Below are 26,755 nucleotides of genomic sequence, written 5' to 3' on the forward strand. Positions count from 1 at the left end.
GTGCCACACAGGATTATCCTGAGGCCACACTAACCTAAAACAGTTCTTGCTTTTCAGCTGACAGAGTGCTCAAGAGATTAGTTCACTAAGAGGACACTGGGCCTAGGCTCTCTGCTAATTTTCAGGTAGCCTTGACGAAAAGCTGAAAGAAAAAAAAAGAGAGAGAGACTAGGTTCTAAAAGCTGCCAATCATGGTGCTTCACAGAGGTGCAGGCAGCGTCTGTTCACAGACACACCGTCTCCATTTCTGACTCTTAACTATGAAGTGCAGTTAATTACACCTACACTGAGGCACAGGGGAAGTGCTCAGATGAAAAGGGCTGGTGCACAATTACATCATGTCTTAAGGCCAATAATTAAGAAGTTCACCAGGAACCCAGGAGAAAGCTTAAGTCATCCAGAATGGGAGAAACCAAATAAACACATGCTGGGCCAGAACCTGTGTGCCCCACTGTGCAGATACCAGAGCCACGCTCAGACAGATCACAGATTTCCAGGGCCAAGTGTATTCTGCACCAAAAGTGTCACCAAGCGTGGCTGGTAACTAGGGAGGTATCAGTGGGAGCAGGTAAGTTTGATTCTCTGCGGACACTCTCTCTAGAGATGCTGTGCTGCAAGCTCACAAGCTCATGTGGAGGAAGGAGAGCCTGGCCTGGATTCTGGAAGTGAAGAGTAGGGGGTGGGCAGGCCAGAAGCTCTGATCTTAGGACAAGAAATAAACTGAAACCAAACAGCTCTGTTAAACACTTCCAGGAGAGATCTGTCATTACTCTGATTTAGGCAGAAATTATTTTCTACCATGATTTAATCATGCTGGAAAGTTGCTAAGATATGCCAGCTAGTTTCTAAAAAGGAAGGGGGAAAGGGCAAAATAATATGGCTGTCTTTGGACAAGAGCTGAGTTAATCAACCAAAGAGCACACAGGAGCGGGAACCCACTCCTGGGCTAGCACCACCACTGAGGCCTGGGAGACAGTCCTCAGAGTAGCTGTTTCTGGATTATAGTAACTTAGTAGTCAGAAAGCACATCATCTATAAAGATACAGTGTAATCCCAGGCACATGGCAGGCTGAGGCAAGGCAATCAAAAGTTCAAGGCCTACCTGGGCTACAGAAAGGGTTCAAGTCCAGCCTGCACACCTTAGTGAGTCCCCGTCTCAAAAGTAAAAAGTGAAACACAAACACAGAGAGCTGATGACACAGCTCAGCAGCAGAGCATCTGCTCAGCATGAACGAGAAAAATGCTAACTAAAACAAAGTAGAGGGAAGGGGTGAAGTTCAGAAGCAGAGCGCTGCTCAACATGCACAAAGACCCTGAACCCAATCACAAGAAAAAAATATATATATGTATGCATGAAAGGAAAGAAAAGGAAGGGAAGGGCGGGTCAGCGAGAGGCTTGGTAGGCAAAGGTAAAGGTACTCACCACCAAACCAGATATCTGAGTTCAATTTCTGGGACCCAAGGCAACAACTCCCACAAGTTGTCCTCTGACCTCCACAAAGGTGGCAGGACACGCAGGTGTGATTACAAGTAGGCACATGTGAGCTCATGTGCACACACAAATAAATGTAATTTTGAAAAAAATGACTCACAAAGATTAGAGTAAACAAGTTTAATAAGAGCTTAAAAACAAAACAAAACAAAACAAAAGCAAGGCTGGGTCTGGTGGTGTGCCCTGTAATCCCAACACTCAGGAAGGCAGAGGCAGGCGGATCTCTGTGAGTTCAAGGCCAGCCAAGTCTACAAAGAGTCCAGAACAGGCGACGCTAGGCAGGGAAACTCTGTCTCAAAAACAACAAACTCAAAACATCTAATTTCTTGGCAGAGTTGAACTATAAATATCAAAAAGTAAATTGTTTTACAAATCTACAAAAATTACCAAACTCTGTTAGATATCCTTGGTTGTCTCAGAGCAAAAAAGCAAATGTCAAAGTTAATGCTGTTCCTTTCATCTCCCCAGGAGCCTAGCAGCTGAACACCTGTGGACCTGTGCCCTCCTCTTGCCCCTCAGCCCGCACAGGTGCAGGTCCCCGACACACCTGGTTGACGGTGTCCAGCAGATAGATACTGTACTCGTTCCAGCTCAGCACCCAGCCTTCTCGAAAGAAGCATGAAACGAGCCCCAGGTGTTTCTCAGGAGAGCTGCAGCTTCCCCCGTCAGAGGGCTCCAGACGAGGGTAGAGCTCAAAAGGTGTGACGCCTCCAGCAAAGACATCCTTGAGGATAAATGTGGCTTGAACGGTCCCATGGACATCAGCCTTCCACAGCCGGAGCCCAGGCCGAGCTGCATACAGCGTTAGATCACTTTGCTTACACAGTCCTGGTATAAAACAAGCACCAAATTTCCCAGTACTAAAATCGGAAGAAAAAAATGAAAGAAAGGAAAAAAAAAAAAAGAGGCATGGACTAACGAAGTGATTTAATTGTCAATTCCTTATATCAACTCTAAGAATCTACTGACATAAGTCATTGCTTTTCTTGTTCTTTGTCTGGTCACTAAGTCACACTGGCATCCTTGTACCACACAGGCACCACCGACGACCCAGGGCTGCCCCTGCTACCCACACAATGCTGCTTCTTCTAAAGTCTGCTGGCTGTGGTTACCGCCTAGCTTCTTGAATGAAAAGGTTTGCATCTAGAGGAGCTCACCTCTATCTCTTCCAAACACACCAAGGTACCAGTTTCCCTTCCTGTCCTTAAGCTTTGTATTATTTTCTCATAAAACTGTAAAACCCAACACACACAAAAGAGCTTGTGTGGGTGCTAGAGAGAGGCCTCAGTGTTTAAGCACACCGTTGCCCTCGTAGACGACCCAAGTTTGGTTCCCAGCATCCACACAGTGACCCATAACAACCTATATATAAGTCATGGTCCAGGGATCTGATACCTATTTCTGACCTCCTTGGGTACCAGGCACTCATGTGCTGCATATACATACATGCAGACACAACACTTATACACATAAAAATAAATAAATCTAAAAAACAAACAAACAAAAATCCAAATATGTGGTTCAGTTGTTAAGAGCATCTGGTGCACAGCATCTGGGTTTAATTACAGGCACTCCATGGTGTTCACAACCATCCAGAACTGCAGTCCCAGAGAACCCAGTGCGCTCTTCTGCCCTTATGGGCACCAGGCACACACTTGGTACACATACATATATACAAGCAAAATGCACATAAAGTTAGTAAATCTAGCCAGACATGGTGGTACATGCTTTTAATTCCAGCACTCAGGAGGCAGAGGCCAAGCTGGTATACAAAACAAGTTCCAGGACTACCAGGACTATATAGAAATTTCTGTCTCAAAGAAATTTTTTAAGTAAAAAAATAATTAAAATGAATAAATCTAACAAAAAATATTTTTTCAAAGTGTATGTGCAATAAATGTCACAAAGCCTTGGGGGCTGGAGAGATGGCTCAGCAGTTAAGAGTACTGTCTGTTCTTCCAGAGGCTCTGCGTTCAATTCCCAGCAACCACATGGGATGGTTATAAGTCACAACCATCTGTAATGTGATCTAATGCCCTCTTCTGGCGTGCAGGTGTATATGCAAATAGAGCATCATATACAATAAATAAATAAAATCTTTAAAAAAAAAAGCCTAATGCAGTGGTCCTCAACCTTCCACTGCTGTGAGCCTTTAACACAGCTTCTTGTCTTGTGGTGACCCTCAACCATAAAATTATTTTCATTACTACTTCATAGCTGTAATTTTGCTACTGCTATGAATCACAATGTAAATATGTGTGTTTTTAGATGGTCTCAGGCGACCCCTGTGAAAGGGGTCATGACGAACAGGCTGAGAACCACTGGCCTCATGGACCATGCACTGGGACCCACCCTTTACCTTCACCTACATCATGCATGCACTCTGTCCTCCTAATGACTTGTCCTGGCCTGGACTGAATTTTATGTGTATCATTCTTGCTTTTATTGATACTTCAATCACATATCTATTTATCCCACACTGATTTAGCACTTTTATTTTAATAAATGATGTCATTTGTATAATTTTGCAGCTTTTAAACTTAGGCTTCTTGGTTTTTTTAGTTATGTGCTTTTCTGTGTGAGCATGTGAGAGCAAGTGCCGATGTGGATGATGAGAAAGGAATTCTGATTCTCAGTAAGAACACTCCTAAGAGCTGCACGTCTCCAAGATGGCCACAGAGGGAAGGGAGGGTCTGGGTCCAGGTGGTGGCGGCTTCCGAGAGAGGGTCAGCCTGCCAGCCACAGACTGCTACATAGTACATGAAACCTACAGTGGGAAGAACGCCCAGGACCAGCTTGAGTAAGAGCTGGAGCCGGCGCTGGAAGCCCAGTACAAGTACACTGTGACCGAGTCCACCCGAGCTGGGGATGAGACAGCACACTGGATCACTGTGGGCAACTGCTTGCACAAGACCAACATGTTGGCAGGCGCTGCCTGCCTCTTCACCACATTGGCGCTGTCCCTGGATTACTCCCACTACAACTCCCTGCCTGCTGCTGTGCTGATCCTGGCCTGCTGTACCCTCTATGGGATCTCCTGGCAGTTTGACCCTTGCTGCAAGTACCAGGTGGAGTATGATGCCTATCAACTGTCCTGCCTGCCTCTGCACACGCTCACCAGAAGGACGGCCTACACAGGAACAGACTGCACAACACAATAGCACTGGCTGCCCTGGTGTACTGCAGGAGAGCAGGACACGAAGCAGAACCATAGGACTCAGATCCTTAAGACTTGGGTTTTCTCTGTGAAGCAATAGCACCTGGGAAAGTGTTTGGTTTAATACTTGTTATTTTTTAAGCAAAAATAACAGATCATGGGTAAGCAGGGGTTATTCAGCTCATTACACGAAGGTGTCTATTTCCATAACCCAGGAGTGGGTCCCAGGCTGTGCAAGTCTGACTGGGCAAAGGACTATGGATGTGGTGAATGCTACTTTCTGAGGGGTGTGAACTCGCTGTGGGGGTGTCTTAAGTATATTGTTTAACTATACCATTCAAAAGCCAACCAGAAGCTACTGACCATTAAAATTATGAGAATTAAAAAAAAAAAAAGAACACTTATGAGCTCTTAACGGCTGCATTACCTCTTCAGCTCTATGCATACAAATATACAGTACACACACACACTTTATGATAATTTTAAGTCACTTGTCTTTTACACTTAACCAATATTCTAAGATTTATTTTTGATTATAAAAAAGAAGCTACAGTGCTTACTCATTTTGACCACTGTATAGTTTTTAACAACTTATTCAAATTTTAACATTAATCTCTTTTTTTTTAAGCTAATATCTCATTATATAGCCCAGGGTGACCTCAAACTCAAAATTCTACTGCCTCATTCTCTTAGATGTTATAGTCACTACACCTGGACTGATTGAGTGACTTTATTTTTTTTTCAGACAGGGTTTCTCTATGTAACCTTGGCTGCCCTGGAACTCACTCTGTAGACCATCTGCCTCTGCCTTTCGAGCGCTGGGTCTAAAGGTGTGTGCCACCACTGACCAGCGTACACCCAGGTTTATATTGTTTAAAAAAACAACATACATACATACATACGTACATACATACATACATACGTACATACATACATACATACATACATACATACATACATAGCTACAGAACGTTTCCTGGGATAGTGGAATGGATTTGGGTAAAGTATGCATAGCTATGGATCTAATGTTTATCTTTAGTTTCTTGTGGTGCTGGGACCTGAAGCCAGAACAGGATCTTAAACACAGCAGGTAAGCACTCTACTACTCAGCACACATGCAGGGTTGTAGGGTGTTTTGCTGGGCTGGTTGGTTTTTTTGTTTTGTTTTTTTCCTGAGACAGAGTTTCTCTGTGTCGCCCTGGCTGTCCTGGACTCACTTTGTAGACCAGGCTGGCCTCGAACTCACATCGAGCCACCTGCCTCTGCCTCCCGAGTGCTGGTCTTACAGTGGACCTGAGTTCAACTCCTAGCACATCATTGCAGCTTACAACCTATCACCACAGGAACAGAGCTGTCTTTATCCTTCTCAGATATCTCTACTCACATTCACAGACACACGTACTTAATTAAAAAAAAAATAACCAAATAAAATCTTTTCTCCTTCCTTCCTTCCTTCCTTTTCTTTTTTCTTTTCTCTGTGTAGCCCTGGCTGGCCTGGAACTCACAGCGATCCATCCGTCTCTTCCTCCTTGAGTGCTAGGATTAAAGGTGTGCACTGCTACACCAGCTCTAAATGATCTTAAAAACCATTTATTCAACCTTATTACAGGATTATTGCTGTTGTTGATTTGTTCTGAGACAAGATTTCATGAAGCCAAGGCTAGCCTGGAACCCACTCATCTATGATGATTGATATGTAGCCCAGGATGACACTGAATTTATGATCTTCCTGTCCCTGCCTCCCAAGAACTGGGATTACAGTTATATAACATTGAGTCCACCCAGGATACTTTGTTCCTCTTCTTTTTCTTTCCCTTATGGGTGGAGACTGAACTCAGGCCTCATCCATGCTAGGCAAAGCCTCTGCATCTGCCCTACCAGTCTGGCATTTGAATTATTGTTTTGTTTGGTACAGAACTAGGAGTGGAACCCAAGCTTCACACACGCTAGGTAGATCCTTGACCTGTGCTACACCTCAGCCTTTTTCTTAAACTATTCTTTGTTTATTTGGCTGGTTTTCTGAGACAGGGTCTCAGTATATGACCCTGGATGGCCGTAACTCACCATGGAGACCAGGCTGCCTCTACTGGAATTAAAGATCTATGGCACCATGCCTGGCCTTCTTAAACTATTTTGAATAACAGTGCCATGTGGTACGAGCATTTTTGGCACATTCTTCCTAACATATAGACCTAAGAGTTTGTCAAAGTGATTCTGTAGGATTGTTGATTTGCTGCATTCCAGCTTCTAGCCAGTGATTTTATAGCAGTCTACCCAGCCAAGTCCTGCCCCAGCCGCTGCCCTACAGACTGAACTTTCAGGAGTGCTCACTGTTTTACATCTCTGTCAACACTCAGATTTCTACCAGAGTTCAAATTGAAGCCTTGCTGATTCTTTCTCGGATCTGGACAGTAGAAAGGGCACTGGCTTGAGTATGCGGTTATTCGCCTTTTGAGATCTCCATGTGCTAATCCATAGGAAGCATAACTTTCATACCCAAGGACAAGTGGAGACTGAACCAGAATGCTGCATAAAGCTCAAAACCAAGCCTGTGACCTTCTCAGTCTCCTGCCTGGGGAGCTGCCTTGTCCCATCACTTGCAGTCTGTCTCTTCTCACTCCCCATCACCTCCAGGGTGATAGTTATCTGGGGGTGGGGGAGCTCCTTTGCATGTAGCCACTAGGCCCCAATGGTACCTTAGTAATTAAATCCCTCTGGACAGGATCCAGGGAGGATATCATATGTCAGATTCAGCTTTAGAACAAAGATCGTTAGAGTAATCAACTGTTTTGGGTCCACAGAGTTTTCATAGACAGCTACGTAATAGGACAGTGTCTGGTTCTTGTCTTTAGCGTGTTTGTTCTGGAGAGGCCCCCTAAGCGGCAAAGCCTAGCTACATAATAGGACGGTGTCTGGTTCTTGTCTTTAGCAGGTTTGTTCTGGAGAGGCCCCCTAAGCAGCAAAGCCTAGCTACATAATAGGACAGTGTCTGGTTCTTGTCTTTAGCGTGTTTGTTCTGGAGAGGCCCCCTAAGCGGCAAAGCCTAGCTACGTAATAGGACGGTGTCTGGTTCTTGTCTTTAGCAGGTTTGTTCTGGAGAGGCCCCCTAAGCAGCAAAGCCTAGCTACATAATAGGACAGTGTCTGGTTCTTGTCCTTAGCGGATTTGTTCTGGAGAGGCCCCCTAAGCGGCAAAGCCTAGCTACGTAATAGGACGGTGTCTGGTTCTTGTCTTTAGCAGGTTTGCTCTGGAGAGGCCCCCGAAGCGGCAAAGCCCAAAGGAATTCTAGTTAGGCAAGCCGCGTCTCTTCCTTTTGTCTCTCCTGTCAAATAATCTGTTTGGGGATCCAATTTTCAAGCTTGTTTTCTTTCTATTTGTGGGACCTCTTAACTCTCTTGTCACTTGTTTTGTTCACTGTATGTAACCAGAGCATGTGTTTTAACATGCACTCAGTGACCCGGAACCTTCTACAAAACTGTGTGGTACTAGAGGGTGTGTGCATGTGAAAGATGAAGATGAGGTCTTCAGGGCTCAGCCCGCAGTACAGCAGGAGAAACAGGCATCGTGAAGAGGGGTTCCACGGAGAGCCGGCATAGAGGGCGTTTGTGTGTTCAGGGGGCTCTGTGAGGGCGCTGACAGAAGGCATTAGCTGGGAAGAAGCAGCCCATGGAGCAGCCCTTCCCAAACCAGTGCTTACTGAAGCCCTGGATAGACAGGCATGGCTTCCTCCTTGTACTCTCCACCTAAGGCAGCACACGACAGAAAGATAAGCTTTAAGACACAAATTAAGAGTAGCTGGGCTGTGGAGGCAGAGGCAGGTGGATCACTGTGAGTTCGAGGCCAGCCTGGTCTACAAAGTGAGTCCAAGGCAGTCAAGGCTACACAGAGAAACTGTCTCAAAAAACTAAAGACACAAGTTAGAAACACTTTCATTACCCTGTAAGGTTTATAACTTCTCTGTTCCACTGAGAAAGAGGACACACTACTTTATTTCTACATGCTAGATCAGTCCCTGGCATTGAGCATACTTTTAGTAAAGGCTGCCAGAAGGCCCTACCATACCACACTCGGGACAGACATAGAAAGTTTCCAAGCACAAGATAAGGAGGACAGGCCTTTCTGTACAGACCCCAAGTCTTCCAAAAGGCATGTCTAGCAAGACATGATGAGCAAGGACTTGGCATCAAGCAGAAGGGGATACCCACAGAGATAAAGTCAGAACTCAGTTCTGCAGAACCACGCTGCATAACTCCGGGCGTTTCCAGGGCCAACAAGAAGATCCCTGTTATAAAAATACAGACTATTGATGGCATTAAGAAGGTACTCAGAAGAGAACACAGGAGCCAAAGAGAAGGTATGAGAGAAACTTCCAATATGAAGGAAGGCTGCCAGGCAGAGAAGAGAATGAGCCTAGTGTTGCCGCGGAGCACAGGGCACAGGACAGACCATGAATGCACTAGAAACTGGCTGTGTCTGTCTGACCTCATTCTCCCCTCCCTTGACACTTGTCACCAATGGCACCACCAGGCCCAGAGGGGCCCTCCCAATTCCTGCCAGTCTCCTTATTCTCCAATCTGCCTCAAATCCTCTCAGCATTCATTAACTCACTGCCATCCTCTCCCAAACCTATACAGGCAACAACGTCCCTTTACTGAAAGGAGGACACAAGTTCCAAAGCTACTCAACAGTAGGTTCCCAACACCACTGGGCTCCTGGCCCTCCTTCTCAGCTAAGGTCCTCCCGTGCTCGGCCTCCCTCCCTTCAGCTCCTGTTCTTGCTGGAGGACAGTAAAGTGCAGGGTGTACATGTTCCTTTTAGCACATGGCTGGTTTGTGGTAAGTCCTTACGCTTCTCTTCCCTGTCATTTCCTCCAGCAGTGATCAAGGGAGAGACACTCTTTCAATCTAGAACCCTCTCCTTCTTAGCCTCTCCTAATCCACATGCAGTCCTCACACCTGCAGGAACCCTTCTCTGACCCCAGCCTGAGGGAAAAGCTGCTTAAATTTCTATAGCACCCTGTACTATACTCCATAGCCACTGTCCCAGCTGTCAGTAAGACCTGGGTCTGCTTTTTGGTCTCCCTGATGGGAGAGGCCCACAACCTGCCAGTGTGGAGCACATTAGTGGCCAGAGACAGAGGTGCTGAATTATCAGGGCTCTAGAGAGGAGCCATGTCTGGAGTGGACACATACTACTGCCCTCTAGGCTCCTCAGACCCAGCCCTGGGGTGCAGTGTCTATGCTCTCAGGCCCCCTAAATCCTCAACTACAAGACTTCCTCTTCCCATCAGACTCCATGGAGCGTCTTTGGCAGACACAGGCTACCAGGAACCCCAGGCTGGTATGGCTGTGGGAAACCTAGGTGAACCTAAGGGCCAATACTGAGAGCCACGTGAATATGCCAAAGCTTACCTTTTCCTTGGTTGGGATCCAATCTGCTGGACAGCCTTTTCCTCTGTGTAAAACAGCAGGCTTCTCTGCAAGGTCGACACGAGCAGCACTTTCTGGCTGTAATCCAGCTGCACGATGGAGGATGGCTCTTCCAGCACAAGGTGTGAGCTGCAGATGCCCTGTGAGAGAGCCAGGTCAATGACGGCTCAAAATTGCCCAGCTTCCCTCACAGTGATTAAGCAGACTTCTTGCTAGCTATACTGAACTCAAAAGCATCCTGTGGTGGCAGACATGGTGGTGCACACCTATCATCTCAGCACTGGGATATGGAGGCAAGTAGATCAAGAATTCAAGGTCATTCTTGGCCATATAGTGGGTTTGAGGTCAGTCTGAGCTACATGAGACTCTGCTCAACAAAACAAAAACAACAATAACAAAAGTATGCTTTAATTTTTCCAAATTTACTGTTAACCTACTGCACTGACATCTGGAAAATGTCTAACTTATTAACAAGAAAACTGTAAATATTAACATCTATCTCAAGCTACATCGAGTTTGAAAAGAAGCATCAGGAATACACAGAGAAGCCCTGTCTCGTGCATTAGCATTGTGTAACAGATAACAGCACAGGCCTGTGGGAAATCGCCATGTCTGCTCTCAGGTTCTCTCTACAGGAGCCTGAAGCAACCTTGGCGGCACTGTATCCTTTCCAACAGGAAGAAAACATGTTAGAAAGAAATTAAAAGGCTGGCAGGATGGCTCTAGATCAAAAGGGCTTGCCACGCAAGCCTGGTGGCCTGAGTTTGATCCCAGATGCCCATTACTGAAGCAGAGAACTGACTCCTGAAAGCTGTCCTCGACTTTGGCATGTGCACTGAGGCATGTGAGTTTGCATTCTCCACACTCCTCCTTCACACACACACACACACACACACAAATAAATAAATAAAAATTTAAAAATGCATTAAGTATATGAGTTTATATTAATCAAAATAACATTAAACAGAGTGACATTCTAAAGACATTTTACTGTTTATACAAAACTTATTCATGTATAAAAAATCTGACTTTAATCTAGGTATGATGGTATAATTGTGAGTTCCTCCAAAAGTCCTGAGTTCAATTTTCAGCAACCACATGATGGCTCACAACCATCTATAAAGAGATTTGGTGCTCTCTTCTGTCATGTAGGCACACATGCAGGCAGAACATTGTATATATAACTAATAAATAAACCTAAATAAAATAAAATAAAAATGCTAGCTTTAACTAATTTGGTCACAATTATTTGGGCCAGTGGTCTTTCTCCTGAAATCTCTGGGAGTAACACCACCTCCCCATTTGCATGCCCTTTCACTACTACTGTTGTTTTGTTAAATGGATGTGTCATGCCCAACAAAAACCTCCTAAATGTTTCCACTGAGAGCCCAGGAACCACTATGCACACAGCCACTGGGAATCTTATCAGGAAACCATGACCACAGTACCAGACTCTAGAAGTCACTGCTCTCCAACCACATACTCACTAAAAATATATGTTCTGCTGGAGAACATCTTGTTGCAGAAAAAAAGGTAATTTCACCCCTAAGGAATGGTGGTTTGCACTTAATGTGGCCAAATGGGATGTGCACACGCAGACCTTCTGTGGAGTGAAAACACTGGGTCTCAGGGGAAGGAACCTGTGCCATGGTAGGAGTGTAACTCTAACCAGACGCTGCTTTCACACACCATTTCCACTTGAAACACTGTAAGTTTAGGGAGTAAGGTATTGGCAGCCATTTTCTTAGTAAATAAATAAAGAGCCTGTTCTTTCAATATCTGTCACCTTCACATGAAGATGAGAATTTTGAAAACTTGCATTTGTATAAGTTAGACAAGATTCCAAAAGCTGAAGAATTTTGTGATCAACATGATGGAATTATAACAAAGGTGCTTTTCTTTCTTTCTTTTTAAAAGATTTATTTATTTCTCTATTAGGTACACAGTATTCTGCCTGCAGGCCAGAAGAGGGCATCAGATCTCATTACAAATGGTTGTGAGCCACCATGGGGTTGCTGGGAATTGAACTCAGCACCTCTGGAAGAGCAGACAGTGCTCTTAACCTCTGAGCCATCTCTCCAGACCACTTTTCTTTCCTTTTAAAAAATTATTTATTTACTGTAGCGGGGTGCACACGCCTTTAATCCCAGCATTCAGGTGGATCACTGTGAGTTTGAGGCCAGCCTGGTCTACAAAGTGAGTACAGGACAGCCAAAGCTACACAGAGAAACCCTGCCTCGAAAAAAAATTTTTTTTATTTACTCATTTTATGTAATACGGGTGTTTTGTCTGCTTGAGTGTCTATGTACCAAGTGCATCACTGATGCCCCAGAGGCCTCAAGAAAGCATAACACAGAACTATAGTTAAAAGTTGTGAGCTAGCCGGGCGTGGTGGCGCACACCTTTAATCCCAGCACTCGGGAGGCAGAGGTAGGCGGATCGCTGTGAGTTCGAGGCCAGCCTGGTCTATAGAGTGAGTCCAGGATGGCCAAGGCTACACAGAGAAACCCTGTCTCAAAAAACCAAAAAAAAAAAAAAAGTTGTGAGCTGCCATGTGGGTTCTGGAAAAGGAACCAGGGCCTTGGAAGAATGCCCAGTGTTGCTTGCAACTGTTGAGTCATCTCTCCAGCCCCAGCCCTATAATTTTATATAGACATGTGCCAACATCTGGAAGATCTGTATCCTCTGTTGGTCCACTAAGTGACCATCACGTGATACTGGAAACCATGCAAGGGTTAAAGACCCACTCAAAGCGTAATGAGGTAGAAAAATCCACCAAGGGCTTCAGATTCCACACTGCAATCAGCTTTTAAAGAAAACCCCACATGATAAAGCAGCTGCAGAAGCCACAGGGTAGGCTATCTCTGTAAAAGTTGTTTGTCAAGCAGTCCTCAGAAGCCTTAGGAACAATATATGCTACAGCACTGCTTTTGAAAGGCTTATTTGAATAAGAATGACCCCCATAGGCTCATGTAGGTGTGGTCTTGTTGGAAGAGGTGTGTCACTGGAAGGTGGGCTTTGAGATTTCAAAAATCCATGCCAGGCCCAGTCTTCTCTCTCTTCTGCTGCCTACAACATAATATAAAGCTCTCAGCTACTGTTCCTGTGTGATGGCTGTATGCGTCCCACCATGAGCATAGACTAACCTCTGAAACTTAAGCAAGCCTCCAATTAAACGCTTTCTTTTGTAAAAGTTGCTTTGGAACTGGGAGCAGTTGCAGATGCCTATAATCCCAGCACTCGGGGAGGCAGAGGCAGGCGGATCTCTGTGAGTTCAAGGCCAGCCTGGTCTACAAAGCGAGTCTAAGACAAGCCATGGCTACACAGAGAAATCCTATCTCAAAAAAAACAAAAAACCAAAAAAAATATGGTATCTCTTGGTCATGGTGTCTCTTCACATCAACAGAACAGTGACTAAGGCAACATCTCTCCAAGCCCTGCCAGTATTTTTGGTGCCCACGAAAACTAGATGATAAATAAGAACCTACTGCTGCCCAGAAGTGGTGGTGGCACACACCTTTAATCTCAGTACTAAGGAGGCAAGACCTCTGTGAGGCTGAGGCCAGCCTGGTCTACAGAGCAAGTTCCAGGACAACCAGGGCTGTTACACAGAAAAAACTCTGTCTCAAAAACCAAAAATTGGGCTGGAGAGATGGCTCAGAGGTTAAGGGCATTGACTGCTCCTCCAGAGGTCCTGAGTTCAATTCCCAGCAACCGCATGGTGGCTCACAACCATCTATAAAGTGATCTGATGTCCTCTTCTGGGTGGCACACAGAGCACTGTGTACATAATAATAGATAAAATAAATAAATCTTAAAAAAAAAAAGAGTGCTAAAAAAAGAAAAAGAAAAAAGAAAAGAAGGAAGAAAAACAAAACCAACCTACTGCTGAAGACACTACACTTAGGTGTGGACTCTGTGTGCTACACTCCTTGCCAGGCAGAGTGTGCCACTAGTTAACCGTGGTATGGTTGTTATGGGGGTAACGGTAACCAAACGGTTTCTGCCCAGGTATGAGGCACATGCTGCAGGAAGGCATTCGTGCCTGTTATAAATCTGGTCACAAGCCCATAGCTGGAGAGGTCCCAGGCACTAATGGGGAAGCCACTATTGTTGTTCTGCTAAGTGGACATGTTATGGCCATCACACTGCCTTCTAAACATTTATGCTTATGCCTTAGATAGTGCTTCTTTAGCTTTAGCCAGAGAAGCTTCTCTCTGCATTGGGTACAAGTTAACTGCAAAAAGTTAAAACTGGTCAGAGTGCTGAGAATAGGTAACTATGAATGCTAAGCCCTACACAGGGCATCTATAACATCCCCTTCAAGACTCAGGAACCAGAGAGGGCGGAAAGGCTGTAAGAGCCCCACGACAGGGAGGAGCTCTGACTACCTACACAAGACCCTGTCCCATGCTCTTGTAACTAGCCCTCCACATTCATAGCCACGTCCTGGATATGGTCACTGACACGACTGGAAAATGCTTCCTTCCTCTAGTGGAACCAGGAAGAGTCAGCAGCTCTTTACTAAGTAGCATCCATAAGAACAGCAAGCATATGTGAGGAGCTGAAGTGAACACTGCACACAGCACATTAATACTCAGACTGGGACATCCTGGAAACTTGTACGATTTGTCCCTTTGCTTATTTTGAGACAGACTTTTACTACGTAACTCTGGCTGGCTTGGCACGTTCTACACAGCTCAGGCTGGCCTTCAACTCCTGCTTCAGCCTCCATGTGCTAGAATTATAGGACACCACCATGCCTGACCTAAATATGTACACTTTTTACTTGTTGGTTCTGCGGGCCAACTCTTTAGTCACAGAAGCAGGAGCTTTATTAAACACTGAAAAAGTTCGTGAAAGAAAATGGTAACAATCGGCAGCATCAGTTGGCAACACAAGGGCAGGGAAGTGGAAAGCACAAGCCACTGACATGTAGGCAAGCCTGCAGTTTACAACAGATAAAAGAAAGCCATGGCAACCCCTCTGAAAATCCCCTTACCTGGTCCAGATCTAGAGAGGAGTAGACGATCTTCCCCTTGTCATCTCCAGAGAACAGTTTCATCCCATTAGGGCTCCACGCCAGAGCTGTAATGCTGGTTTTGTGAACACCAGTGACATCAAATCTCCGAAGCTATGGATGACAACAGATCACAAGGAAAGGAGAGCTGCTGTGACTTCAGTCATCTGAGTATCATTCCTACTTTGGGAAGAGTGGGTTTTCCACACACAACTGTACACAAGGTTCTCTCTGTCTATCCACACTCCAAACTCACAGATGGGCTAACAAGATGGTTCGAGGGGCTGGAGAGATGGCTCAGAGGTTAAGCACACTGTCTGCTCTTCCAGAGGTCCAGAGGTTCAATTCCCAGCAACCACATGGTGGCTCATAACCATCTATAATATGATCTGGTATCCTCTTCTGGCCTGCAGCAGGATGTTCTATACATAATAAATAAATAAATATTTCTTTTAAAAAAAAAAGATGGCTCCTCAGATAACAGCACTTGCTGCCAAGTCTAAGGATGTGAGTTTAATCTCTGGGCCCTATAAGGTGGGAAGGAGAGGACTGACTCTCTGAAGCTGTCCTCTGACCTCTACATATGACCTATGGTGTACACACACACACACACACACACACACACACACACACACACACACACACCCGTCTTCACAAAGAACACAAAAGAGCATTAAGTAAAAATCAAGAAAACTGATTTGTGCTTTATGCCAAATGTTCCAAGGAGGGACACAAAGATGTCACCCAATTATAAGCAACACAATGTCAGGCTAAACATACACTTTCTAGCAGGTGAGGATGCGCTGCCCCCCATACACACACACACTTTATTTTTTTGAAGCAGGGTCTTACTATGTAGACTAGGCTGGCCTCGAACTCACAGAGATCCTTTTCTCTTTTTTCTTTTCTTTTTCTTTTTGGTTTTTCGAGACAGGATTTCTCTGTGTAGCCTTGGTTGTCCTGGACTCACTTTGAAGACCAGGCTGGCTGTGCACTCACAGCGACCTCCCAAGTGCTGGGATCAAAGGCGTGCACCACTGCACCCAGGATTTCTTATCTTAAAAATTCATGAGGAAGCGACCAAGAAGAGAAGCAATGCTAGAGCCTGAGCACTTACCTGCTTGTTCCTCCCTGGCAATGAAGACACAAGCTGGAAAACCGCGACCCTTCCGGAGGCAGTGCCCGCTGCCACAAGGTCATCAAAGCAGCTCAGCAGCTTCACCACAGTGATAGACTCTGTCTTCCCCTAAACAAAGACACATCAGAAACAAATAATCTGTGACCAGAGAGACACTAAAAATGAAACAATGAGGAAAAAAAAAAGCAGTGGAGACAAAGGTGCGGGTGTGCTGGCCCCAAGGGCATGAGACAAGAGAGCTGACTCTGCCTCCTGCTCATGATGGCACTGGGTGACCTAGCCTGAGCAGTGAGCTCTCTTGGTGAGGATAAGGAAAAGCTGATGGGCTGACTAGCTCAACTAACACCCAGGCATGTGACTGTCTCAATAAAAAATTACATATCAGTAAAAACCATGAAAGTAGGTCCCGTAGCTCCACTGTGCTGCCTGGTTAGGAGTAGGGCCAACTCTCCCAACTGCTGCAGCCTGTGAGGGGCTGGGCCAGCTCTCTCATTCTCAAACCTTTAGGACTGGCTCACCTGTGCCTTTGCCTTCAGGGCCGGGTGACTGTGTTGCCTAGGAGAGGTGCAGGGCCTGCTTTTCTGAGTGCTACAGCCACTGACGGGGCAAGCATAGCTCTCCTGCTCTCATAACCCCAGGGCCAGCTCACCCACTCTCATGACCTCAGGGCCAGCTCACCCACTCTCATGACCTCAGGGACAGTTTTCCCAACAGCTCCAAGTGGTGAGAGGTGGAGCCAGAATGGGCATCCCCCCACACCCATGCTACCTCACAAGCTTATGGCCCTGTGGACAGCTTTCCTGTTATGCACAGCCCCCCGGACATCCATGTGGTCCCTGGCAGCTGCCTTGAACTCACAGAGATCTGCCTGCCTCTGCCTGGGATCAAAGGTGAGCACCACCACTTTTTGGGCATTTTTACCTTATTTTTGTTTTTAATGGTGTGTCTATGTGTGTGTGCGCGCGCGCACGTTGCTTTTTGTGCTTTTTCTTTGTATTCTGTTTTTATTTTATTTTATTTGTCTGTTTTCTAAAGACAGAGAGGAAGAAAGTGTGGAGTTGGATAGGTAGGAAAGTGAGGAGGATTTGGAAGGACATGGGGAGAAATCACACACACACACACACACACACACACACACACACACACACACACACACTGAGCTGGGTGTGGTGTTACACGCCTTTAATCCCAGCACTCAGGAAACAGAGGCAATATTCTGAGTTCAAATTCTCAGTTCGGAAAAAAAAAATTCTGAGTTCGAGGCCAGCCTTGTCTACAAAACAAGTCCAGGACAGCCAATGCTACAGAGAGAAACCCTGGGGGGGATGGAGGGGGAGTTGAGAGGGGCAGAAGAAAATATATTTTCAAAAAATAAAAAGTATTTATTTTACTTTTAAATTACATGTATATTTCTGTGTGGGTATGTGTATGCGAGTGCAGGAGACTTTGAAGGCCAGAAGAGGGTTTCGGATGTCTTAAAGCTGGAGTCACAGGTGGTTCTGAGGTGCTTGATCTGGTGCTGAGAACCAGACATGGGTCCTCTGCAGGAGCAGTATACACTCTTAAACACTGAGCCAATTCTTTTTTTTTTTTTTTTTTTTTTTTTTTTTTTTTTTTGGTTTTTTGAGACAGGGTTTCTCTGTGTAGCCTTGGCTGTCCTGGACTTGCTTTGTAGACCAGGCTGGCCTCGAACTCACAGCAATCTGCCTGCCTCTGCCTCCCGAGTGCTGGGATTAAAGGCATGGGCCACCACGCCAGGCTCTGAGCCAATTCTTTAAATACCCTGGAAGTCACTTCAGCTGGAAAGGGAGGGTCCTACAACAGTAAGGGGAAATTCAAAATGGCTACCTACTTTCCTGACACATAATCAGAAGCAGCTATCAGCAGTAAGAACCTACTTCCCAAATATTTAGAGAATATTTGCGGAGAGTTCAAAGCCCGCCTGAACAACAGAGTGAGACCTTGTCTCAAAAATGAAACAAAACTGTTAAAGATGATTTGACTTGAAAGGTGCCTGGACTGGTTTTCTGGACCTACACCAAAGCATTAGGCTGGCACCACCCACCTTCTCCACGGCACCTTGGCAGGCTGCTTTTCCTTTATACATGGACAAAACCACATCAGGAGAAAGCACTCTTTGTGAGCTCGCTCTTGGGAACTGTGAAGTCGGACAAAGCTTTCATTATTAGCTTCTTATGGCAAGCCAAAACTTAACAAACTTCAAGAGAACCTGCTGCCATATCAAATACCTAGCAAATGCAAAATATTCTGAAATAGTTAAGAAGACCAAATAAGATAAGAACTCTTAAGAAGCGCTTCTTTTTCCTTCTATGCTAACAAAGAACAACTGTTAAGAGTTTTCACACAACCTTTTAATAAACTGGAGGTACAAAGGCTTCTGCTTCCTCTGACAACTTCCTTAACTCTGCACCACAAAAACGGAGCAAGATGTGATGCCTGGGCGAAGGAGGGAACACTGCCCGACACTCAGGGAAGAGCCTAAACCCAACAGTGGGCACATGGCTCAGGAAGGGAGACACCTGGACTAGCAGCCTCAGCCTCAGCTATCAAGTGACAGGAAGCAATCCCCTACCCTGCTACCACCTGGCTCTGTGCATCCGTCCTTGTTTGAGCTAACGCCACTCTGACTTAGTTACTGAAGCCTCGTCAATTTGTTTCCTAGGAGATCACTGCCTCCCATCTGGCAATTTTGTACCAATATACTGACTATCACAGTTTCATCTAACTTTAAAAATCGACTTATTAATTTTCACGAAAAACAAATGTAGGGCTGGGCAGTGGTGGAGTACACCACTTAATCCCAGCACTCAAGAGGCAGAGGTAGGTGGATCTCTATTCGTTAAGGCCAGATCTACAGAGTGCGCTCCAGAGAAATAAGTAAAGAATAAGAAAACAAATGTGGGGGCTGAAGAGATGGCTCAGCGGTCAAGAGCACTGTCTGTTCTTCTAAAAGACCCATATTTGATTCCCAGCACCCACATGGCAGCTCACAACTGTCTGTAACTCCAGTTCCAGTTCCAAGGGATCTGATATCCTCATACCAATGCGCGCGCGCGCACACACACACACACACACACACACACACACACACAAAATATATATATATATATAAAACAAATGTGGGCAGGAGAGATCAGGGCTGAGGATATGGCTCAATTGGTAGAGTGTTTGCTTGGCACACATGAAGCCTGTGTTTGATTCCCAGTGGCATGTACCTGTAATCTCAGCACTCGGCAGGTATAGGAAGGAAGATCAGAAGTTAAAAGACACCCTTGACTATACACAGTGAATCCACATAAGACCCTCTGAAAAAGAAAAATAAATCTCATATCTGCACTCATACATAAATTTGGAGTTAAACTGAACTAGGGGAATGGGGAGGGGTTAGGAGCTGCTCATTCCAACAGTCTGGGTTCAGTGCCCACAGGCTACTCAGCGACTATCTGTGGCTCCAGTTCTAGGCAAGCCATGTTGCTATGACAACCATGTAAACACAATGGCTTTAGCCCAGAGAAACTTATGATTAAGCTTTCCCGAGTATTGCTTCAGAAATAATAAACAGAGGCCGGGCGTGGTGGTGGCGCACGCCTTTAATCCCAGCACTCGGGAGGCAGAGGCAGGCGGATCACTGTGAGTTCGAGGCCAGCCTGGTCTACAAAGCAAGTCCAGGACAGCCAAGGCTACACAGAGAAACCCTGTCTCGAAAAACCAAAACAAACAAACAAACAAACAAAACAAAACAAAAAAAGAAATAATAAACAGGTTACGCTGACCATTGCTTGGAAATTGAGTTTTGTTGTATGCTTTATTGTAGGTTATATGGAACTGACTGATTGTATTTTTTTGTTAGATTGTTCTCTTGCTTTGATGTTTAAATGTTCTATTGATTGTAAAAGACGAGAAAACCATGATGTAATCTGTAATTTAAAAATTGACTTCACTTTAAATAAAGTACTGGGGTTGGCCCAAGGAGTAACAGAGACAGAAAAGTAAGAGTGAGCAAGCAACATGGAGGGACAGAAAAAGTAAAGGTCTCCTGGGCTTTAAGACCTTTCAGTTTGCACCGTATATGCCTGGGTCAATATTTTTCCCTCCATTCCTTAACCTCTCCTCAACAGCTGGTTCCTATGGCTAGCTGTTCCCCAACAGTTGGTTCCCTTAACCAGCTCTTCAGCGCCTGCTCAATTCTCCCTCCATAGATTCACCAAGACTTTCTCTTCTTCTCTCTTCACTGTTTCCTGGAGCTGGTCTGTGGGACCCAAGGTTTATAACGTCCCTGATTCACAAAATAAACTCTCACTCCATTCCTTCACCATGATCTTCTGAAACTCATCATTTATCCTGGGAAAAGAAGGGCTCCCCTCCTCCCTCAAGAATTCACTGCTGGGTCCTGGAGCTTGACTACTGGTTAGACAGCCATGTGCTGCTGGCCTCCTCCAGCTTCCGCCATTTGTCAGCATGTCACCAAGGGCTGGCCACCACCCACTGCAGTGGCCATCTTCAGGGATGAGAGGCCAGCTGTTCTTAAAATAGCCACTTTGTCTGCCCAAACCAAACCAGGATCCTGCCACTACCTCTTAGTTTTGGAGCTCCCTCTGTTACTGGCTGTTAGCCCTCACTGCTGCCTGGCTTGGGTTTTGGAGCCCTAAGCTCCCTGATGCCACCTGGCCTGGTGCTGGCAGCCCAGCTAAAAGAGCAGTAACACTTAATTGTCTCTCCTACACCTCCAGGTAAACTGGAGATCTTCTGGCATGGGTTTCAGTTCCATGGAGTCCAGCTTCCTGGGAGAGGCAGAACCTTTGACTCCTCACTTTCTTTTTCTGCCCAGAAGTTGATGGCACTTGGACAGTCCACACTTCCTGCCAGGCAGCGTCTGGGCCTCCTGGGAGACAAGGAACCATGGCTGTACAGGCATGAGAGCCTGAGATCAAATCCGCAGCTCCCACATTAAGCCTGCCTGTATGTGCCTGTAACCCCAACATTGGGGGAGGGCAGAGACAGGCAAATCCTGGGACCTTAATGGTCAGCTAGCCTAGGCAAACTGGCAAGTTTCTGGTTCATTAAAAGACCTTGTTTCAAGGCAACAGAACAAAGAGGGGCAGAAGATGATTGATATTCTCTTTTGGCCTCTGTGTGTGTGTGTGTGTGTGTGTGTGTGTGTGTGTGTGTGTGTGTTCTTTATCTGATCTAGGTGATTGGGGGGAAAGGGTATATGCATCAAGTTGTATACTTTATATGTTATATTTCAATTAAAAGACAAAATGTGCAGTCCAACTTAAAACTTGTAGAGGCACATTTAGTGAATGTCCCACATGAATTTGTAAACAATATGTATCCAGTCGGAATGGTGGTGCTCCCTTAATCCAAGCACTTGGAGGAAGAGGCTGGCTGACCCCTGTGAATTCAAGGACAGCCTGGTCTACATAGTGAGTTCCAGACCAGCCAAGACTACAGAGTGAGACTCTATTGCTTTTTTTGTTTTGTTTTGTTTTTTGGTTTTTTGAGACAGGGATTCTCTGTGTATCTCTGGCTGTCCTGGACTCACTTTGTAGACCAGGCTGGACTCGAACTCACAATGATCCACCTGCCTCTGCCTCCCGAGTGCTAGGATTAAAGGCGTGCACCACCACGCCCAGCCTGACTCTGTTGCTTTTTGTTTTTGTTTTCTTTTTTTTTAATATGTATTCAGCTCTATAAATGTGAATTAGATGAAGCTGGCTGACAGTGAGTGCTCAGTTCTATATTCTCATTTTTCTAGCTCCTACTTTTATTGAGAGACTCCATGTCTCTTGTAAATACTGACTTGTTCTATTTCTTCCTTCACATATGGGGAAGCTCTGTTATTAGGGACAGACAGACTTAAGACCCCATCTTCTTTGTGAATCAACCCTGTTATCATTATGTAACATCTCTTTTTACCCTTGTTATCTCTTTGTTTAGAAAACAATATTGAGGGCTGGAGAGATGGCTCAGAGGTTAAGAGCACTGTCTGCTCTTCCAGAGGCCTGAGTTCAATTCCCAGCAACTACATGGTGGCTCACAACCATCTATTATATGATCTGATGCCCTCTTCTGGCCTGCAGGTGTACACGCAGACAGAGCACTCATACATAAAATAAATATCTAAATAATTTTTTTTTAAGTGCACCACAGGCTGGGCACGGTGGCACCTTTAATCGCAGTACTTGGGAGGTAGAGGCAGGCAGATCTCTGTGAGTTCGAGGCCAGCCTGGTCTACAAAGAGAGTTCCAGAACAGTCAGGGCTATTACATAAAGAAACCCTGTCTTGGGGAGAAAAAAAAGTGCACTCCAGGCTGCCCCACAGGTCAATCTAGTAAGTGCATTTGCTCAGTTGAGGCCCCTTCTTTAAAAATGACTCTAGCTTGTATGAAGCTGACATGAAACTAGCCAGAACACTCATTAACTCCAGCTGAACCTGGAGCTCACAGTTTTGGCTAGATTGCCTTGCTGGCAAGCCTCTGGGATCCTTCTATCTCTGCCCCTCAGTGCTGAAATCAGAGGTTTTCTTTTTGTGTGTATTGTTGTGAACCTCAAATCAGATCCTCCTGCCTGCTCAGTAAATACTTTACCTACTAAAGCTATCTCCCCAGACCTATCTTTTTATTTTAACTTACTTGTTTAATTACATTTTAATTGAATTTATGACTAATGCTATATTTGTTTTGCCTGTTTTGTTTGAGTATAAAATGGTATCTTTGTGTTATGTGTGGGGTATGAACCTGTTAGCATAGATGTGTGCATGTGGATATGCATACGTGTTTGTGTGTGTGCTTACATGCAGAGATTCAGAGATACTGGTATCTTTCCTCAATTGCTTTAAAAAATTGTTTTACACCAGGCAACGGTGGCACATGCCTTTAATCCCAGCACTCGGGAAGCAGAGGCAGGTGGATCACTGTGAGTTTGAGGCCCACCTTGTCTACAAAATTAGTCCAGGACAGCCAAGGCTACACAGAGAAACCCTGTCTCGAAAAACAAACAAATAAAAACAATTGTTTTATATTTACTTATTTATTTTGTGTGTCTACACGAGCACATCCTATGGAACACACATGGAGGTCCAAGGACAACTTGTGGAAACTGGCTCTCTCCTCCCACTATGCAGATTCCAAGTAACAAGTGCCTTTACCTGATGCCACAGCTCACCATCTGTTTTCAGCACAGTTTCTCAATGAAATTAAACATCATCATTTTGGCTAGCTGCTGGCCAATGAACTTTAAGGATCTCACACACACACACACACACACACACACACACACACTCACTCAGGTAACAGTCACATGTTTCTGCAGCTGGCTTTCACCTTTTTTTTGGATCTATTCTGATAATTTCTGTCTTTTAGATATGTTTGAATCATTTGTACTTAATTTAACTACTGGCATATGTACTTTTTTTTTTTTTTTTTTTTTTTTGAGACACGGTTTCTCTGTGTGTAACAGCCTTGGCTGTCCTGGACTAGGATTTATAGACCAGACTGGCCTTAAATTCACAGAGATCCCACTGCCTCTGCCTCCCAAATGCTAGGATTAAAAGTGTGTGCCACCACTGCCTGGCTATATGTAGATTTTTTACAAATGTTGCTCAAGAGGTTTACAATACATACATATTTAACTGTGTATGTGTGTGTGTCTATGCCTCTGTGTGTGTGTGTGTGTGTGTGTGTGTGTGTGTGTGTGTAAGAGAGAAAGCACACATGCACTGGGGACTGAACCCAGGATCTGTACATGCTAAGCATGTGCTCTATACCCCTGAGCTATATCCCTAACCCTAACATATACTTTCAGAGTTCACCTCTAATGAGCCTAGCACCATATAGCACCCTACTCATGTTACCTCTACTCACACTGAAAACTCAACAGGTAAAAGCTTCCTGCTTTCAACTGTCAGATAAATCTGAAAGTACTCAATAGAGGATAAATAATCTATTTTATTTACTATAACTTTTCATTCTTTCCTGATGCTGTGTTCCCTCTGTCTGAAGAATTTCCTTAAACAATAACTTCAGAGCAAGTACTGACAATCCATGTCCTATTTTCAATCATCTAAGAAAGAAAAGAATACTTTATTCCTCACCCCTCCTTTTCCTCCTCATTTAGTTTAGACATCTTGACATCTTGCTGGGTAACCCTGGCTGGCCTGGAACTTGCTATGTAGATCTGATTGGTCTCAAATTCACAATTCTCCTACCTAAGCCTCCTGAGAGCTAGGGTCATAGGCTAGGGTCATAGGTCATCTGGATTTTTTTCCCCTTGCCTTTTTTTTTGGTTTTTCGAGACAGAGTTTCCCTGTGTAGCCTGGCTGGCTTTGAACTCAAAGAGATCCATCTGCCTCTGCCTCTGCCTCTGCCTCTGCCTCCTAAGTGATGGAATTAAAGGTATGTGCCACCATGCCCAGCTTTTATCACCTGGATTTACCTCGGTTGTTTGTTTTTTTGAGAGAGGGTCTCACTCTGTGGCACAGGTTAACTTTGAACTCATAGCAATCAGCCTGTCTAGGCTCACACGTGCCAGGATTCCAGGTGTAAGCCATGATGCTCAGCTCCACCTTACTTACAATAGACATTTTAAGGCTGGGCAATTCTTGCAAGTTTTGTTTGTTTTGAGAGAGGTCCTGCTATGCTGTCTGGTCTTGAACTTGGGGACTCAAGTGATCCTGTTACCACAGCCTCTCAAGTAGCTGAGACAACAAGTGTCGGCTACCATACCCAGGTGGTAGTTCTTTCAGAATATGTACTACTGTCTTCTGTAGTCACTCAAACCACCATCCCTAGAGGTAATAAGTTACTTTTTTCAAGCTAAATTAAAGAGTTTTTCTTTTTGTTTTCTTTTGCTTATTTGTTCTGTTTGAGACAGGGTCTTTCTATATAGACCTGGCTATCGTGGACCTCACTAGATAGACCAGGCTGGCCTGGAATTCAGCCATCCACCTGCCTCTGCCTTACCTGTGCTGGGATTATAGGTGTGCAAGACCATGCCTAGCCTAAGAGTTTTTATCTTTAGCAGTTTGGTTCCTATGTCTGACAATAACTTCAATTTATGTTGCTAGGGTTCATTTTTTCATTCATAAGTCTTCCTTGTTAAGTGTGTGAAGATTTGAGAAATTTCTGATATAGTAAATGTATAATTATAATTTAAAGATTAATTATAATGATTCTCAGTGTTTTGAGAACTTGAGCAGTCAAATCTGTGAAATAACCCTCCATACACACACACACACACACACACACACACACACACACACACACACACGCGCACACACACACACGAGATGGGTATGGTGGTGCCTGCCAAACAGCCCAGCACTCAGGAGGCTGGTGTAGGAGGACCACAAATTTGAGGCCAGTTTAAGCTGCATCATGAATTCTAGGCCATCTTGGACTACATCAACTGCCTGCTTGCCTACCTACCTACCAAAACACAAGAATAGCAATGTTTTTAAAAGTTATTTAATATATGTGTGTATAAGCGTTTTGCCTGGTTTCCCTGGGAGTTCAGACGAGAGCATCAGATTCTCTGGAGCTAGAATTAGCGATGGTTGTGTCCATGACATGAGTGCTGGAAACTGAGCTCAGCTCCTCCTCAAACGGTCACAGCTGAGTTTTTGTTGTTTTTTTCAGAAGACTGAGCCCAGGGGCTTGTGTGCATGCTAGGCAAGCACTCCACCGCTGAGCTGTATCCCCAATTGCAAACAAAAATATTAATATAGACTAGATACTTAGTCCAGGTTCAAATGCTAATCTGCCATTTATGAAGTGCCCAACTGCAGGTGAATTACTTAGCTGTTCTGTGCTTCAGTGTCTCCATGACACTGGGTTTGTGAAGATAAATGAATTCATGTATGTAAAGGTTTACCATAGTGCCTGCCATAGCATGGGCCACATGAATGCTAGTCAGTTTTGTCATTTTTAAATAAACACAGAAACCTAGAGATATAAATCGGTGATACAGTGCTTGCCTAGCATGCAAAGGCCCTGAGTTTAATCTCAGCACCACAGGCAAGGGGGATGGTGAGGCAGCACACAGGTGAAGGGGCTCCTCTCCAAGCCGGGTAACGTGAGTTCAGGCCCTGGGCCCACGTGGGTGAGGAGAGAACTGATTCTTGCACTGTTCTGACCTCAATATTTGTTCACACAAACGCACACAAAAATAAATAAATTAGGGTAATTTTTAAAGTTTTAAAGTTATAAAAGCACAGATTCATTTAAGTTAGTTTTTAAAAGCTAATTTTTGGTCAGGTGGCAGTGGCCCACGTCTTTAATCCCAGCACTCTGGAGGCAGAGGCAGAGGCAGGAGGATCTCTGTGAGTTCCAGGACAGCCAGGACTACATGGATAAACCCTGTCTCAAAAAGCAAAAACTAATTTTAAATCAAAATTGTAATACAATGTTGATTAAAACCTAAGTTTTATATCCTAAATACAAAAGCCTTGCTTTAGTCCCCAAAATCCCACCAACCACAGGCACAACAGAGTGCCATA

The 26,755-nt window shown here is 44.9% G+C and overlaps 1 protein-coding gene and 1 pseudogene across 6 annotated transcripts in view; one reads left to right on the forward strand and one right to left on the reverse strand.

Moving 5' to 3' along the window:
- The window catches only part of TECPR2 (tectonin beta-propeller repeat containing 2), an 88,131-nt gene that overhangs the window by 51,876 nt on the left and 9,500 nt on the right, over positions 1 to 26,755 (reverse strand). For all 5 annotated transcript variants that reach the window (XM_084793470.1, XM_084793471.1, XM_084793474.1 and 2 more), the window contains exons 3-6: positions 16,216 to 16,344; positions 15,081 to 15,212; positions 10,061 to 10,218; positions 2,040 to 2,352 (exon numbers count right to left, since the gene is read on the reverse strand). In XM_084793470.1, the coding sequence (XP_084649596.1) occupies positions 2,040 to 2,352; positions 10,061 to 10,218; positions 15,081 to 15,212; positions 16,216 to 16,344 (732 nt within the window). The remainder of the gene's footprint in view (positions 1 to 2,039; positions 2,353 to 10,060; positions 10,219 to 15,080; positions 15,213 to 16,215; positions 16,345 to 26,755) is intronic.
- On the forward strand, positions 3,425 to 5,578 carry LOC311604034 (transmembrane protein 11, mitochondrial-like; annotated as a pseudogene). The gene has a single exon. The product of its transcript is annotated as a transmembrane protein 11, mitochondrial-like (transcript).

The sequence above is a fragment of the Acomys minous genome (genome assembly GCF_964271855.1).
Source record: "Acomys minous genome assembly, chromosome: 8".
Taxonomy (NCBI): Eukaryota; Metazoa; Chordata; class Mammalia; order Rodentia; family Muridae; genus Acomys; species Acomys minous.